Source organism: Podarcis pityusensis (genome assembly GCF_964106645.2).
Source record: "Podarcis pityusensis genome assembly, chromosome: 16".
Classification (NCBI taxonomy): Eukaryota; Metazoa; Chordata; class Lepidosauria; order Squamata; family Lacertidae; genus Podarcis; species Podarcis pityusensis.
This window is the reverse complement of record NC_138041.1, coordinates 35996319-36012978: the sequence shown is the minus strand read 5'-3', so window position 1 is coordinate 36012978 and position 16660 is coordinate 35996319. Positions and strand designations below refer to the sequence as shown.

General features: G+C 45.2%; 1 protein-coding gene across 2 annotated transcripts in view; it reads right to left on the bottom strand.

The window, feature by feature from the left end:
• The window catches only part of LOC308465278 (transmembrane protein 132D-like), a 451746-nt gene that overhangs the window by 43126 nt on the left and 391960 nt on the right, over positions 1 to 16660 (bottom strand). For both annotated transcript variants that reach the window (XM_080985080.1, XM_080985081.1), the window contains one exon: positions 6620 to 6763. In XM_080985080.1, coding sequence (XP_080841206.1) covers positions 6620 to 6763 — 144 coding nt within the window. The remainder of the gene's footprint in view (positions 1 to 6619; positions 6764 to 16660) is intronic.

The following is a 16660-nucleotide window of genomic DNA, read 5'->3' as shown; positions in this document are numbered from 1 at the left end:
ATTTTTCCTTCTCACCCCAGAAAAGGCAGAGTAATTAGTGAGGTGCCATCAGAGAACAGAAAGGGATTTGCAAAACTCTTTTGATCGAATGCTTCAGGTACAGGCACCTGAATATGGCTCCTGCCATCCTCTGCCAAGTTGCAGGAGTACACAGGATCCAAGTCCAGCCTGTTAAGATTGAGACAAGGCCCAATTTCCTTCCCAAATGAGAAAGTAATTAAAGGTGTCAACAGAAGGGGCAAATTGTATGAAAGAGCTTTCTTTGGCAAGCCAGAATGACTGTTTTCACACATATTATCTGTCACTGTCTGTGATAAAGGAGCTTTTACAGGTTTCCGCAAGGTTGTTAAAGGGGCAGAGAGGCAGTGGATGGAGAAAGTGGATAAAGAAAGGTTTTTCTTCCTCTCTCATTACACTACGACTTGTGGGCATCAAGGAAGCTGAATTTTGCAGGATTCAGGCCATACAAAAGAAAGTATTTCCTCACACAGCTCATAACTGAACTGTGGAATCCTCTCTCCACTATCAGAAGCATCATTTCTCTGGCAGCCAGTTACTGGAAGTCACAATTGGGGGAAGCACTGTTGCACTCAGGTCATATTTTCAGGCTCCCCATAGTTGACCGCCATAAAAACAGGATGCTATACTAGATGGCCACTTCATGAGAAGAGAAGACTCCCTGGAAAAGACCCTGATGTTGGGAAAGATTGAGGGCACAAGGAGAAGGGGACGACAAATCAAAGCCACACCTAACAGGGGCAGCAAGTCGCTCAGCTGGGCCACACTCAATAGCTGTTTAACAAGGAACCGTTTGGCTCCTTGGGGAGACTGATCTCTGTCGTGATAAAAGCTGCAGTCCCCTTTCTGGCCACAGGCAGAGGTGGCAGTGCTGAGATAAATCAGCATCAGGAATGGCCTCACTGGCAGGACAGCTTGGAGCCAGCATGACTAATAATACTCCCTTTGGAAAGGAGGTGGTAGACAATTTTTTGCAAGTCATAGCGACAAGCTTGGGGGTGTGAGGACTTTCAGAAAATAGAAGCTGGGTGATTGTTTTACAACAGGGATAAAAGACTCCTTAAAGGTGAAGCGAGATGAGACAATGAATTGCCTGCCTCTGTGTTATAACAACTATCAGCCACGCAACAGGGGGAGGGGGACGAATTTCGGTCGGCACCACAATGCAGGGGGCACATGCGGTTGCTAGTGTGGACAAACAGGAGTGTAAGGAGGGGTGGACAATTTCATTAGAAAAAGGGTGCTGGGGAAATGGTTAAACCTTCTTCCCTTTCCACCATTTCCCCAAGAAGTATCAATTAAAGCTGAACTACACAAGCAATTTCCATATCCATAAGCAGAGTATTGTTATAGGCCGCCACCACCCCAATCCTTGCCAAGCCGTGCACACCATTCCAGGGGTCTTGGCCCAGGGTCTGTGCTCCTTTGCAGAATTGAAGATGCAGCAGAGGCAGCTGTAGCTTTAAGAAATATGATTTATTGACATATTTACAGCTAAATATAGATGGAAGGAATCCAGCTCTTACAGCCCCCTAAGAGGGCCGTGTTCACCACAGCAGTGCAGCACTGGAATGCAAGGCATCTCTCCCAGCCTGCCTTCAGCCAGCCTGCCCAAGATGGATCTCTCTTTGTTCTCCTTCCTCCTTCTTCCCAGCACACCTTGCTAAAGGCTCTCTTTTCCTGTCACCTCACACCCAGTTATCCTGGCAACCTTCCAATCCCCAGTCTCCGTTCACACATCAGGGCAGGGAATAAGGACAGTTCTCTTGCATTGCCAATGGCTCTCAGTGGCCCTATATTGTTTCTCAGTGGCCCTAGCTTGGCCAGGTTATTCTGCATATTTTGTATTTCCTCTGCAGCTTGTATAGTCCCTTCATCTCCCAAATAATCAAAATCCTACCAGCTACTAATTTCTAGGATTTAGGGGGTCCCACCACCCAACCTGTAACAATATCAATATAAATGAAATCAGAGAGCACAAACAAGCAGAATAATGTAAAATCCCAGCCAACGTAAAACACACTATTAATACAACCATTTGCTAAACCTCCATTCTATCCAACCATTACAATCATTCACTAGCTCCCCCCTTTTCTATCTGCCAATCACACACACAGCAATGTAACAACCCACATAGAAAGGATCATAGCCAAGCATTAAAATGATAAAAACAAAAGTTTTGAAGGGGCAGGAGATCTGGGGACCCCCTTGCAAAGGACCCTCTGGCTACCCTCTAGCATTGCCCCATCTCTGGATCCATCTCTTGCAGACGAAACGGATTTGTGCCCCATCTTATTTTCTCTTCCACGAGAAAGGAGGCCACCGCTTTCCTTGGGCTGCAGTGAGCGCAAAGAGAGATCAGAACTGCCCCCTTCACCCTGGCTCTCACTAATTGGCTCTCACAGATGTGTCTAGCTTACTTAAAGAGCCTAAAACAACAGCAGCCATCACCACCAGAAAACCCCCAATTATTTAAGACATCAGGAGACTATGCCCATTTGACAGGTTTGCAAAACAGGTCATTAGGACAGCTTCCCCCGGTTTCTAGAGCCACGCAAATGACCATTACCTGCCCAAGACATAGTCATAAACATTTCAGCTGAGCTGCTAATGAGATGTGGAGCTGGTTTCGTTCTGTCCCTGTTTGCTGTTGCTGCTCTCTGCTCCCTCTGTGCACACGCAAAATGACTTTTCTTCCTTTTTTTGCCAAAAAATTAGCAAGGCACAAATCCCACATATTCATTGCAAGGTTAAACTCTCAACTGAAAGGTGTTTTGTTGACGTTAGGGATGGGGGCAGAAATTCACGGGGCTTGCATTTTCAGGTGAACTTAGCTTCTTCTGCACTTCTGAAACCAATTCACAAACTGAAATGAAGTGATTCTTCAAAATGAACACACCACTGGGTGAAGTTCTCTCGCCACCGTGCCTAGGATGTGCTCCTGGAGGTCAGGCCCTGACTGACTCCAGCTACAAAAGCTGAGGCTGCAGAAGAGTCCGGAGACCATCTTGGCTGTGAGTCCTGGAGGACCAGCTCCCTGGCTTGAAGGGCTTTTCCACCTGGCCTGGGAGGGCAGGGTCCTGACTGACTCCAGCTAAGAAAGATGAGGTTGCTGAACAGACTCTTGGGCTGGGGTGCTGTTGCTGCTGTTGGGTTTTTTTATATCGTTATTTTAGCTCTTGTGACTTATGTCTGAGTCCTGCATTGCAGGGGGTTGGACTAGACAACTCTTGGGTCCTTTCCAACTCTATGATTCTATGCGAAAATTGTTGCATTTCGTTGCATATTTTAAAAATGTTTTATTTATTGTTCATGACAATTTTTATGTTGTAGCCATGTATTTTTCAAAAATGTTGTAAGCCACCTGGAGCGTGGTTTGAAAGGCAATAAAGTTATGCATGTATGTATGTATGTATGTATGTACACAGGCCACATACTAGATCCCGGCTAGCCAATGGGATGCCCTCCAGATGGTGGTGAGTACAAGTCCCATGAGCCTCAGCCAGCACAGCCAAAGGTTCAGCATCATAGGAATTGTAGTCACCAACATCTGGAGGAAATCACATTTGCTAGCCCTGTACTGGATGATGACCTACATTTGAAAGGTCCGAGAAATAAAAGACAAATCCATCCGAAATGTAACCAAAGAACCCAACGGAGCCCCCTTGCGTATGTGTGTTTGTGTCCCCCCCCTCCACTTTCCCCTTAAATATACATTAAGCAAATCCATTTTCCAAATCAGTGGCAGATTTATAAAGCCACCCGGATTAAGATACAGAGAAAGGCGTCTTTAATCAGATATTCCCAGCATGGTAGCTGGGAATGTAACTGTTTTACACACACACACACACAGTATACATCAGAGAGTGCCAGTGTGCAAACAGTGGGGCTGAGAACAAGCCAAAGGTTCAAGAGGAGTGTTGATACACACTTAGGACTGATTTAACAGGGAGGGGTAAGATCTCAACCAGGGCCGTCTTACCCATAGGCTCTAGGGGTGTGGGGCACCCAGGCGCCAGGCTCTCAGGGGCGCCAGGCTGAGAGTCCGGGGCCCGAGAGTTGAGTCCAGGGAAGAGCCCCCCCGTCAGCTGGAGCACCACAGCGGGCTCTTCTACTATGGGAGGCTCTGCACTGCGAGTTTGGGGGCAACAAAGCCAGCGAGATGCTGAGGCGTCCGGCTGGCTGGCTCCGCCCTCCTGCATGCCTGGGACTAGGCAACTGGGGGGGGAGGACGGCACCAGGCGTATCTTTGCACTCTGGCACCACATATGCTTAACAGCCCTGATCTCAATGGCACAGCACCTGATTTGCATGCAAAATGCATCAGGCTGAGTCCCAAAGGATCACAGGGAAAGACCCTTCTCTTTCTTAGTCTTTGGAGAGCTGCCTGCTGTCAGTCACAGTAGACAACCCGGGGCTAGACGAATCAACAGTTTGACCCGGTATAAAGCAGCTCCATCTGTTCCCATGGTTACCACCACAACCAAACTGCTTCAGCTTGGCTGGCACCAAGCATAACATTCAAAAATTTCCTGTCCATTGCCTTTCAGTCAAATTTATTGTATTTGGGTCCCACCTTTGCTCGAAGAAGCTCAGGTGACCTATCATGGAGTTCTCTGAGACACCAAATTACCTGAGGTTTAAAGCAGCAGCAACTGCTGCTGCTGTTGTTATTTCCCTGCCCTGCACCCTAAGGTCCCAAGATCAGTCGCAGCCATTTAAAATACAAAATTAGAGACAGTTTAAAACAACTAAATATCACAAAAATAGAATGAGTCCTAAAAATATGCATCTCAGGTGTCAAAGGCCAAAAACTGTATAATGGAGGTGCCAGGCACATCCCTGTGGTCAGGGAGTTCCATAACTAAGGGGCTGCCACAGAGAAGGCCCTCTCCTGGGCTGCCACCACCCTGACTTTCTGAGGGTGGCAGAACTACCAAGAGGGCCCATTCTGTTGATCTCAACACCCAAGAGCAGGCATAGGCAAACCTGGCCCTCCAGATGTTTTGGGACCACAGCTCCCATCATCCCTGACCAATGGTCCTGTTAGCTAGGGATGATGGGAGTTGTAGTCCCAAAACATCTGGAGGGCCAGGTTTGCCTATGCCTGCCCAAGAGGATCTGTAGGGAAGGAGGCAGTCCTTCACATTGAAGTCAACATGGTGCTCTACTGATGTTAAGAGCAGAAGAAGAGACTTGTTGGTGGATGAATCCTCTCATTGTTCTTATGTTTTATTGTGTGTTATGTTATGAAGCTATTCTTTACTTTAATATTTTAAAGTATAATAATAATAATATTAATAATATTAATAATATTATATTAATATTATATTATAATATTAATAATATTATAATTATACTATTAATAATAATATTAATAATATTAATAATAATAATAATAATAATAGAATCTATTCTAATGTTTTAAAGTTGCTTTCGGATCTTTTGTAAAATAACATCAAACAAATATAAGCAGCAGCAATAACGATCTGAGCTCCCTTAAACCATAGGACAATTGTGTCTACAGAAATATAGAATATCAGAACTGCAGGTGGAAGGGACCCTGAGTGTTGACTGGTCTAATCTTCTGCAATGCAGGAATTTCAACAAGATCATACATGACAGATGGCCATCTAACCTCTGCTTATAAACCTCCAATGAGGAAGACCATTCCACTGTCGTACAGCTCTTCCGGTCAGAAAGTTTTTCCTGATACTTAGTCAGAAATTCCTTTATTGTAAATATAATGGGCTTCTGCTGCCCCGGTGCTAAACACCTTTACTGGGGAACAAGTGCTATTTTTGAAGCAGGGGAGAAAAGGGAGCGGGGGAGAGAGAGATTTATGACAGGTAATGGAAGAGTGACGGACAGTTGGATAGTGGAAGGGAATGATGGGCTGAGTGACAGGGAGTGAGTGGAAAAGAGTGACTGCTGGAGATGGTGGATCAGAGAGGGAGATAACGTGTTGGGCTGAGCAACAGTGAAGAACCTTAGGCCCAGGGGCTAAATGTGGCCCCCCAGAACTCTCCTCAGGCAACACTCCAACCAAACACACTTACTGGCCCCCCTTGAGTGTTTTTGAATGGTTGGAATCTGTCCTTACACACATTTATTAGTTGACTGAATGGAGGACAGAGAAAGATGCACATGAGAATGCAGTGCCGTAGCGTGGATTGGCAGTGCCCGGGGCAAGGCAAGGCAGGGATTGTGCACCCAACCTCCTTGCAAGCGTTGCACGGGAGGCAACAGGCAGACTTTGCTGTGCCCCTGCGACAGCCACTCCTCAAAGGAGGTCACCTGCCAGTCATTGCATTCGGTCCACAAATGATACATAATTGATTACACACACACACACACACACACAAATTGAATTGTGTTCTGCATTGAAACGAATGGGGAGAAATAAGGTAATAACAATGAAACTTAAGTAATTTCCATAACTAAAATTATGCAAGTTATGCAATTTTGCCACAGAGGACATTTGACCAATACAGGGTGGAATGGAAAACGATGCCTTCTTAAATCCCTAGGGAAAGAAGCAGTTGTTGTGTGCTAGAAATGTGTGTGGATTCATTTGTAATGCCATAACATAAAGCCCTACCTTAATCACGTCTTCATCAGAGGACCTGCACTCCACAGATTCTAGAAGGTCAGTGACGGTTCCATCATCCTCCACTGAGACCACCTTGACAGGGACAGCAACAGTCTTCCCAGTGAGAATGGCAGTGTTCAAGATCTCTGCTTCCTAAAAGACAAGGCACACCATTTTCAGCTGGCTGGAGGAAGGCTCACAACAGTTCCAAATTATTATGCACAGATTCATTTCAGACATTAGTAATTTAGGTCCATTAATTTTGATGTCTCTACTCTGAATAGGAGTAACATTGAATAACAGCCGGAATAATTTTTCTCAGAAAAAAAACCTTCTGGGAAATTTCATCTGTAAGGGCACCACCTAAAATGAATGTCTGACTATGTTATCATAAGGACTAGAATCCTTTTCTTTGCCTTACAAGGCGACTATGCATTCTGATTAGTGCTAGAGACAGCCAGAAACTATCCATGCATTTGTACTTCCAAAGGGAGAATAGCCCAGCTTTCTTTCGGTGCAACCTGCCCAATAATTTCTTTTGTATTTAGCAATATCCACTCTAATTTAGGCTAAACACTTTTAACTGAGAATAAGTCCTATTAAACACAGTGGGGTTTTTATTGGAGCATGTACAGAGTGCCCATCCTAATGCCAGTGGGCAGTGCCAAAAGACCACAGTTGGAGGCAGCATGCTTCTGAATACCAGTTGGCAGAAACTGCAGGAGGGGAGAATGTTGTTGAGCTCAAGTTCTGTTTGTGGGTATCTGGTTGGCCAGTTTGGGAACTGAAAGTGCAGGTCTAGATGGGCCATTGTCCAATCCACCACGCTCTTCCTATGTTCTTTTCTTCTTGGAGTTCTCTCTCTCTAATGAACCACCCTGGTCACCAGCATTATTCTTAAGACATTCAAAACAATGGCTGAACTGTACTTGACACATTCAGCACCCCTTAGCTCAGCCTATTTGGATAGCCTCTGAATCACACAATGGAAGCGAAATGATCCTCTCTGTGTTGCACCCTAGTGTAACCCCAAAGTAGTTTCATTGTCTCCACTGAAGTTACTACTGATTTGCACCCTGGGTTAAAAAGAGAGAAATGTCTTTCTTATTCAGAATTCCAAGGCATTTAAAATCAAGGCCCACATGCAGAACAAGCAAATCTTGATTTCATATGGTTCCTATGATTGAAGGTTTGCAACCCATTTGCCGCCGGAGTGGCAATTTCTCATGTAAATAGTTTGCACTGCAGGGTTTGAAACATGATATGATTTTACTTGTGGAAGAGAACCTAAGGGCTTGAGAATTAAGTCAGTCAGAAGTTGACTTTTCCTACTTTCTCGTCTGGTGGGGGGAATAAGCACCAGTCTCTTTAATCTAATATGAGACAGATGAAAAACCGGGAGGAGATCTTCGAACATCTTAAAGGAACAGAGTTCTTTTGTCCTAGTTCAAATGAAAGAGGATAAAGACTCTGAGGCTTCAGACAGGTATGAACCAACAGATGCATTCTCCAACCATGTTTCTCTCAAGGATCCTGAACCTTTTCCATCAGACGTCCACCCCACTGAGTTCAGTGCAACTGACCTCTAACTAAATGTGCAAAGTTCAGCTGCGTTATGAAAGTCCCGTCCACATTGCACGGTGGTGATCCTGAGCTGGCATTGCTACTTCTGCTCCCACCCTGCCTTAACACCCTGATTTGTAAAATGAGGATAACAGTAACTTTACAAAAGGATTAGAAAACTCATGGAGATTAGGGATTTTGAACCCTCTAAAAGTGCTCTGTGGATTCTAAGTTTTCGTTTTTATTTATTTATTTATTTTTATGCAGGCAGAACGTTTAGACAAACCAACTTATATAAAATGATCAAAACATTTCGAAGGTCACATCCATCCATCCATGGGTGAACCTTGTGTCCTGTTTATACACCTTGGAAAGAATATATCTAAAAATGCCAAGCATATAGCAGCAATTGCAACAGCAGACTTGTGAAGCTAACAACAATGTTCTTCAAACCTCAAAGGGAGTCAGTGACATGATACTAAAATGAAGAAAGTCTGGAGTATTGTGATGACACTCAGGATAACACGTCTCCCAAAGACAAGTGAACAGAAGGTGGTTTGGGTTCTTTTATCCGTCCATTTATCTGAAGATTTGTGTACAAGCTTCCAGACCACACCATATCCTTTTTACTAAGGAGTTAGTCATTACAACTAGGGATTCCACATACAGAAGCTGACAGGACTGGCAGCTGAAGTAGAACTTTACAGTTGTAGGGATAGGTGAATCTATCAGCTTCTATTTTTTTTTTCCAGTTTTCAGTTCAGTTCAGTTCATTTCTACAGGAATGTGCTATTATTATTATTATTATTATTATTATTATTATTATTAAAGTGGAACCTTGGGTTGCGGACATAATCCATGACGGAGGCACGTCCGCAACCCGCAGTGTTCGCATCCTGAATTGACACGTCTGCGCAGGTGCAATTTGGCGCTTCTGCGCATGCGCGAACAGCGAAACCCAGAAGTAACCCATTCCGGTACTTCCGGGTTTCCCGCACTCTGCAACCTGAAAACACGTAACCTGAAGTGGCCGTAACATGAGTTATGACTATTATTATTATTGAAATATTCATGAAAATACCAATATTTCAGCATGGATTTATCCAATTTTCTTGCTATGCAGTTTTGACCAACATACATGCCCTTTTTGGTAATCACTCCCACACCACACACAATTCATTATTGTATGCTGTTTTCACTAGTAGATACATTTATATGCACACTTTCCTTTAATAAATGCACTTTTGCACACATTGTTTGGTTGGAGAAAGGGGTCCCAAATTTTGGAGAAGCATGAATTTTGAAGGGTAGCTTTGTCTCATTTTCCATATTGGTCCAATAAGTGCAAAACTGGCATTTTTCTCATTAAGATGCCAACAAAATTGAATTCCTCCCCAATCCTGAAATAAAGCTCAGTACTTTAGTGACTGTTGAACTTGAAAACATGAAATCTGACTTCTCAGCAACCGGGGGGTTGAGTATTGTTCCTCCTGGATCGGTCTAGCTCAGGGGTAGGCAACCTAAGGCCCTTGGGCCGGATGTGGCCCAATCGCCTTCTCAATCCAGCCAGCGGACGGTCCAGGAATCAGCGTGTATTTTACATGAGTAGAATGTGTCCTTTTATTTAAAATGCATCTCTGGGTTATTTGTGGGGCCTGCCTGGTGTTTTTATATGTGCTTTTATTTAAAATGCATCGCTGGGTTATTTGTGGGGCATAGGAATTTGTTCATTTTTTTTTTTCAAAATGTAGCACAGCCCACCACAAGGTCTAAGGGACGGTGGATCAGCCCATGGCTGAAAAAGGTTGCTGACCCCTGGGCTAGCATCTAGTTTGCAATAGTGTCTTGCAGAATACCTTTCATCGTCACAGCAGCAAGCATTTTTTAAATAAACAAATAAATGCTTCCCCCCCCCCCGCAGGCACAATTGTGGGGGCACTATTTTTTAAAAAACAACATTATTTTATGCTATCACAGCATCACAGTGGGGGGGGGCAGATAGGAACCATCAATAATTTTTAAAACATACTTTAATTTTTTTTTTTTTAAAAAATGCATTTGTGGGGGGGAAGAACCACATACACCCCCCCACACTACATGGATGGGTTGAACAATCACACTCCCTGTTCAAAGACACAGGTGCCCAGACCACCTGACTAAGCAGTAACTTCTTCATTGGGGTCAGTTCTCTCAATTGTCCCTGGCAAACTTTTTATGTGGGCGCTGCCCTGTCCCCATTCTTAAAGCTGTCTCCCATTCCCATACAGATTTGCTTTGGGAAGGGATGAACGGTGGAATTTCCATATAACTCTCCATCCCGGGGCGTTCCTGGAAGCCACAGCTCCCAGGGAGCAATATGGCATATGGAGTGATCTACGTGCATATGCCAACAATACGAATGCGGCGGGCGAGTGGGGCCGACTCTAAAGCTTAATGAGAAAGTTCATAATTATTGAGTCAGTTCAGAACTGAGCACAGGGAATATTGCTGATCACCAATAAAAAAACACAAGCACTCCGTAAACAGCTGTGCGTTGATGATTTTAAAGAACAAGGGTGGGAGACATGAGGCTGAGGGGCGCAGTGGGGCTACACCCCTTATTGACCCACAGTTTTTGCCTGGCTGGAATGTCTCCTTGAACTCTTTCTTTCTTGGATGCAGGGAGCTGTGTGTTGAAATTAGCTTACCCTCCAACATGCACGAAAGGATGTGGGTGGCGCTGTGGGTTAAACCACAGAGCCTAGGACTTGCCGATCAGAAGGTCGGCGGTTCGAATCCCCATGATGGGGTGAGCAGCCGTTGCTTGGTCCCAGCTCCTGCCAACCTAGCAGTTCGAAAGCACATCAAAGTGCAAGTAGATAAATAGGTACCGCTCCGGCGGGAAGGTAAACGGCGTTCCCATGCGCTGCTCTGGTTCGCCAGAAGCGGCTTAGTCATGCTGGCCACATGACCCGGAAGCTGTACGCCGGCTCCCTCGGCCAATAAAGCGAGATGAGTGCTGCAACCCCAGAGTCGGCCACGACTGGACCTAATGGGCAGGGGTCCCTTTACCTTTTTACCAACATGCGCACGTCAAAAACCAGGATGTGTGTTTTCCGCGATGCACTCTCGGGCGAGTCACATGACCGGTACATGATCACAGCAACAAAAAAGGGCTTTTTTCCAGGCGAGATTACAGTGTGAGATTGTATGAGATCACAGTGCCCCAAATGCCTGCCGTGCTCTCGTGTGACAAAACAGGCTGCCCCAGTTTTCCAGGGACAGTTGAGGGGTATGAACCAACATATGATATGAAGATAAAATTTACATTCATTGCTCCATCCACTTTTGCCCCTGGCCCGAAGGGGTGATCTGAAAATATCTGTGGCCCTCAGAAGGTTTGCCAGAATGGAATGTGCCCTTAGGCTGAAAAAGGTTCCCCACCTCTGTTTCAAAACATAAAGACAGTTCCAAACTGAGGGAATTATCAGCTGTCGCGCCTGCCAGTGGAAAACAGAGGTTTTAGGTAAGCAACTGTGTATTAATGATGTTATAGACCACTAAGCCCCTTCTATTATAGAGTGTGATTGAAGGATTCCTTCCTTCCCCAATCAAGCAGGCCTTTCTCATTCCACAGCAAACACTTGGACCAGATTAAGCAGTGGGTGGGATCTTTGGAAATGGTTCTTCTTTCATTCCTTTAAAGGCCTAGGGGGACTTAGAGGATCCCCTGGGGAATGAAATTATTTCATTCTGAAGAAACAAATACTTGTTTAGCCCAGACAAGAGATTTCCCAGCACATTAAAGAACATGAAATCTAAACAGTCCCTCCCAAAGGGAAGAGGGAATGCTAAGATGATATCTGACTCTTTTGAAGAAATATTGTACCCCTCATCCATAACTAACAGAGGATTAAGGGACATGATGGTCCAGAGGGATGAAAAGCCCTGGCGAGGCTGCCTAGAAAAAGTGTTTGTTTTGAAATATAAAGGAGATGTCAATCATTTTCATATAGCCAATACAAGACAATTGATTTTGGCACACAGAATTTTATACCTCACACATACACATTAAAGTAAGGGAGGGGTCTCATTATTTGGACAGGATGAGGAGAAATTACAGAGCGAGGATATTTACATTACGCCAGGAGTGGGGAACCTTTGGTCCTTCGGAAGTTGCTGAGCTACAACTCCTATTAGGCCCGGAAAGCAGGGGTTGATGGGAGTTGTAGTTCAGCAATATCTGCATTATGTCTCCATGGTGTCCATCTTAGGGCCAAAACAGATGTAGAAAACCCATGACAGGACCTCCCAATGCTGTCAGTTTTGAAACCTAAAAGAAGCTAGAAATAATCTGAATTTGACCAGGGCAGCATCCCTAGGGTGGGGCTAATCCTTTACCACCACCACATGCCATTTACCTAATCTAAATGTCTAAATCATTAGCGAAACCATAACCATCTATAAAGCACTGTTAACAAAACAACAATTAAAAACAATAAGCTAAGCATCACAATTAAAGGAAAAGTCATATTATATGATTAACAAATCAATACAGCATTTATTATCTATAAAATAATATTATCAACATTAACAAAATAGCAACAGAAAGATAAAGTAAGCACTATTGAATTCATACAATCTCCCCATGACTCACAATCTTCCACTTGATTTAGCTCATTAAAAGACACATACACGTCATACCTCCAGTCCTCCAGATGCTTTTGGCCTACAACTCCCTGATCCCTAGCTAGCAGGACCAGTGGTCAGGGATGATGGGAATTGTAGTCCCAAACATCTGGAGGGGTGGAGTTTGCCTATGACTGCTATAGGTTGACCACCATGAAAATGGGATGCTATACTACAGGCTTCCTCAACCTTGGCCCTCCAGATGTTTTTGGCCTACAACTCCCTGATCCCTAGCTAGCAGGACCAGTGGTCAGGGATGATGGGAATTGTAGTCCCAAACACCTGGAGGGGTGGAGTTTGCCTATGCCTGCTATAGGTTGACCACCGTGAAAACGGGGTGCTATACTACAGGCTTCCTCAACCTTGGCCCTCCAGATGTTTTTGGCCTACAACTCCCATGATCCCTAGCTAGCAGGACCAGTGGTCAGGGATGATGGGAATTGTAGTCTCAAAACATCTGGAGGGCTGAGGTTGAGGAAGTCTGCTATGCTAGATGGGACGTTGGCCTGATCCAGCAGGCCCCTCTTACGTTCTTAAGAGCAACTTAGAAAAGTGAATTAAAGGAACGGAAGGCGAAAACAGAAGGTCCATGAAAGAGATCGAGTAGAAAAGCTGGCAGCTGGTACAAAAATCCAGAGGCTGATGTCATAGCCCAAGAGAAGTAGGTGGTCCTGTTCCAAAAGGTAGCAGTGGTCAGACTTTGGAAGTCTAAACAGCAGCTGCTCTAAGTAATGTGGCTCAGACTGGGGAGTCAAACCTGTGACAGTGGTAACAGAAGACCACCAGGGCTCCCCACATCCAGTGGTGTAGTACCATTTGTGGGTGCCTGGGGCGGGTGCAGAGTGTACTCACCAGGTGTGAGTGGAGCACACTCACCCAGCCTTTGCTGCTGGAGCCAGGCAGGGCACAACGGGGATCTCTGCAGGGGGGGCTGGTTCGTGCCTCCTCAGATTTTGCACCTGGGGCCACAGCCCCCCATGCGCACCTCAACGCTACTCCCCTGCCTACATCACCAAATCCAGCTGGACTGGTAAGCTGCAGTACCTGCTTCCCACCATGCCAAGGGCGGAGATATAGATCAGCAAGGATCAACCCAGCTATTTCATTCCTCTACAAGTTATTCTCTCTCTGCTGCAAATAGTAAAAATGCTCGGTCCTTGTTACCAGGTTCCTTAGCCTAAGCCAGGCATAGGCAAACTCCGACCCTCCAGATGTTTTGGGACTACAATTCCCATCATCCCTGACCAGTGGTCCCGTTAGCTAAGGATGATGGGAATTGTAGTCCCAAACATCTGGAGGGCTGAAGTTTGCCTATGCCTGGCCTAAGCCTACTAGCACCATAGCAAAAGTTTGTCCAAAATGACCTTGGGACCAATGGAACTACCGTGTGTGAAAAACACAGTTCTAGGAAAGGCGTGCAATATTTTCTATGCTAGCAATACTGTGCTTAATTTGCACAGCCTCTATAACAGTCCTGTTCCCCGCCAGATATGAATAAGCAGGAAGCCTGTAGGACCTCGTGGAATTGCAAACTGCTTACATATATTTTAAGTGAGTTTTTAATATTTGTTCTCCAAGCAATTAATATGTGGGGAGCCTGTGGATAAACACATTAGCATTAAGTATAATCTGCTGTGGTTCTTTCCTTAATACAACACAGAATTAAAGAGCCATTAAAACATCATCAGAATGTTCCAACACATTAGCGAGACAGCAGATTGTGGTACACAATACAGATGTATTTGTTTAAGTTCCGAGGACAGTCTTGGCAATGAACTCCCATTGGCTAGGTGGGCAATCTTTGACTGAGCGGCTAGCAAACAGAGTAGGCTGAAGAAAGAAGACAATAGCCTTTCCCTTATGAAAGTCTTGGGGGTAGTTGAAGTGGTAAGAACTGGTCTTTGCCTGCCCACAGCTGAATCTCTAAGGGCACAGAGGAACATAGAAAGCTTCTTTATAAGGAGTCAGAACAATCAAATACAGTGCTGTTGAAACCAGGAATGGGGAAGCTGAGGACTTTTTGTGGCTCTACCACTGAGCCACAGCTGTTCCTCATAGCTAGGAGTAAGGCCCATTGCACACAGTGCAGTATCATATCACATTAGAGAGCCATGGCTTTCCCCAAAGAAACCTGGAAACTGTAGTTTGCTAAGGGTGCTCAGAGTAGTTAAAGTTAAAGGGACCCCTGACCATTAGGTCCAGTCGTGACCGACTCTGGGATTGTGGCGCTCATCTCGCTTTATTGGCCAAGGGAGCCGGCATACAGCTTCTGGGTCATGTGGCCAGCATGACTAAGCCGCTTCTGGCGAACCAGAGCAGCGCACAGAAATGCCATTTACCTTCCCGCCGGAGCGGTACCTATTTATCTACTTGCACTTGACGTGCTTTCGAACTGCTAGGTTGGCAGGAGCTGGGACCGAGCAACGGGAGCTCACCTGGTCATGGGGATTCGAACCACCGACCATCTGATCGGCAAGTCCTAGGCTCTGTGGTTTAACCCACAGCGCCACCTGCGTCCCCTCAGAGTGGTTAGGAGGATCCTATTCCCCTCACAGAGCTGGAATTCCCAGAGCAGCTGAACAATCAAATCGCTTCCCAGGGATATCTGGGAACTGTAGTTCTGGGGTGGGGAATGGGTTTCCTCATAACTCTCAGCACTCTTAACATGCTATAGTTTCCAGGATTCTATGAGTGTTTTAAGTGGGATGATAATGGAGTGCAGATTGGGCCTTACTTCTGAGTAGGAATGGGTGAATCTGACAACTTTGAATCCACCCAGTTGCTTATTTTTCCAATCTGAAGTTCTTTTTTCCACATTTCTGCACAGGTTTGTCATTTTTTAAATAAACAAAAGAATCATAATGAAAATTAATCTGCACTGAGTGCAAATTATGGCTAATATACACCCCCCCCAAAAAGCATTCCCCTCATAAAATGCATTCTGTATGTTGTTTTCCATACAAAAAAAGCATCTTATTAGAGGGAAATGCTTTGAAAGCATTCGCACACTTCCCCCCAGTATATGCATTTTTGTACATACTACTTGGTTGGAAAACTGCGCAGCAAAAATTGGAGAAGCGGGAATTTTGAAGGATGGCAAAGATCCATTTTTATCCTCTGATTCTCCTACCTAACAGAGACTGGTTAACTGCCAACTTTTGTTCTTGTGAAGTGCATCTAGCTCTTCCTTACATGCTTTCTTCCATTTTTCAGCTTCCAGTTTTTCAGCTTCCAGCTTTCAGTAACATAATTTCAGGGATTTCATTATCCCTTGTGAGATAGGACAGTCTCAGTTGTGGTACACCTCTGTGCGGTTTGACTGTCCTCGCTTTGCATATTGTTTTGGAAAAATGCAGATTAGGTAAAGGTAAAGGGACCCCTGACCATTAGGTCCAGTCGAGGCCAACTCTGGGGTTGCGGGGCTCATCTCGCTTTATTGGCCGAGGGAGCCGGCGTACAGCTTCCGGGTCATGTGGCCAGCATGACTAAGCCACTTCTGGCAAACCAGAGCAGCACACGGAAACCCTGTTTACCTTCCTGCCAGAGTGGTACCTATTTATCTACTTGCACTTTGATGTGCTTTCAAACTGCTAGGTTGGCAGGAGCAGGGACCGAGCAATGGGTGCTCACCCCATTTTGGGGATTCGAACTGTCAACCTTCTGATCAGCAAGTCCTAGGCTCTGTGGTTTAACCCACAGTGCCACCCACGTCCCACAGATTAGGTAGGTTCACCTTTAAAGGTGAACTGAATCAAAATTCTCACCCACCCCTACTTCTGAGTCAAACATGCATTATCTAGTAAACTAGTCAAATTGCAG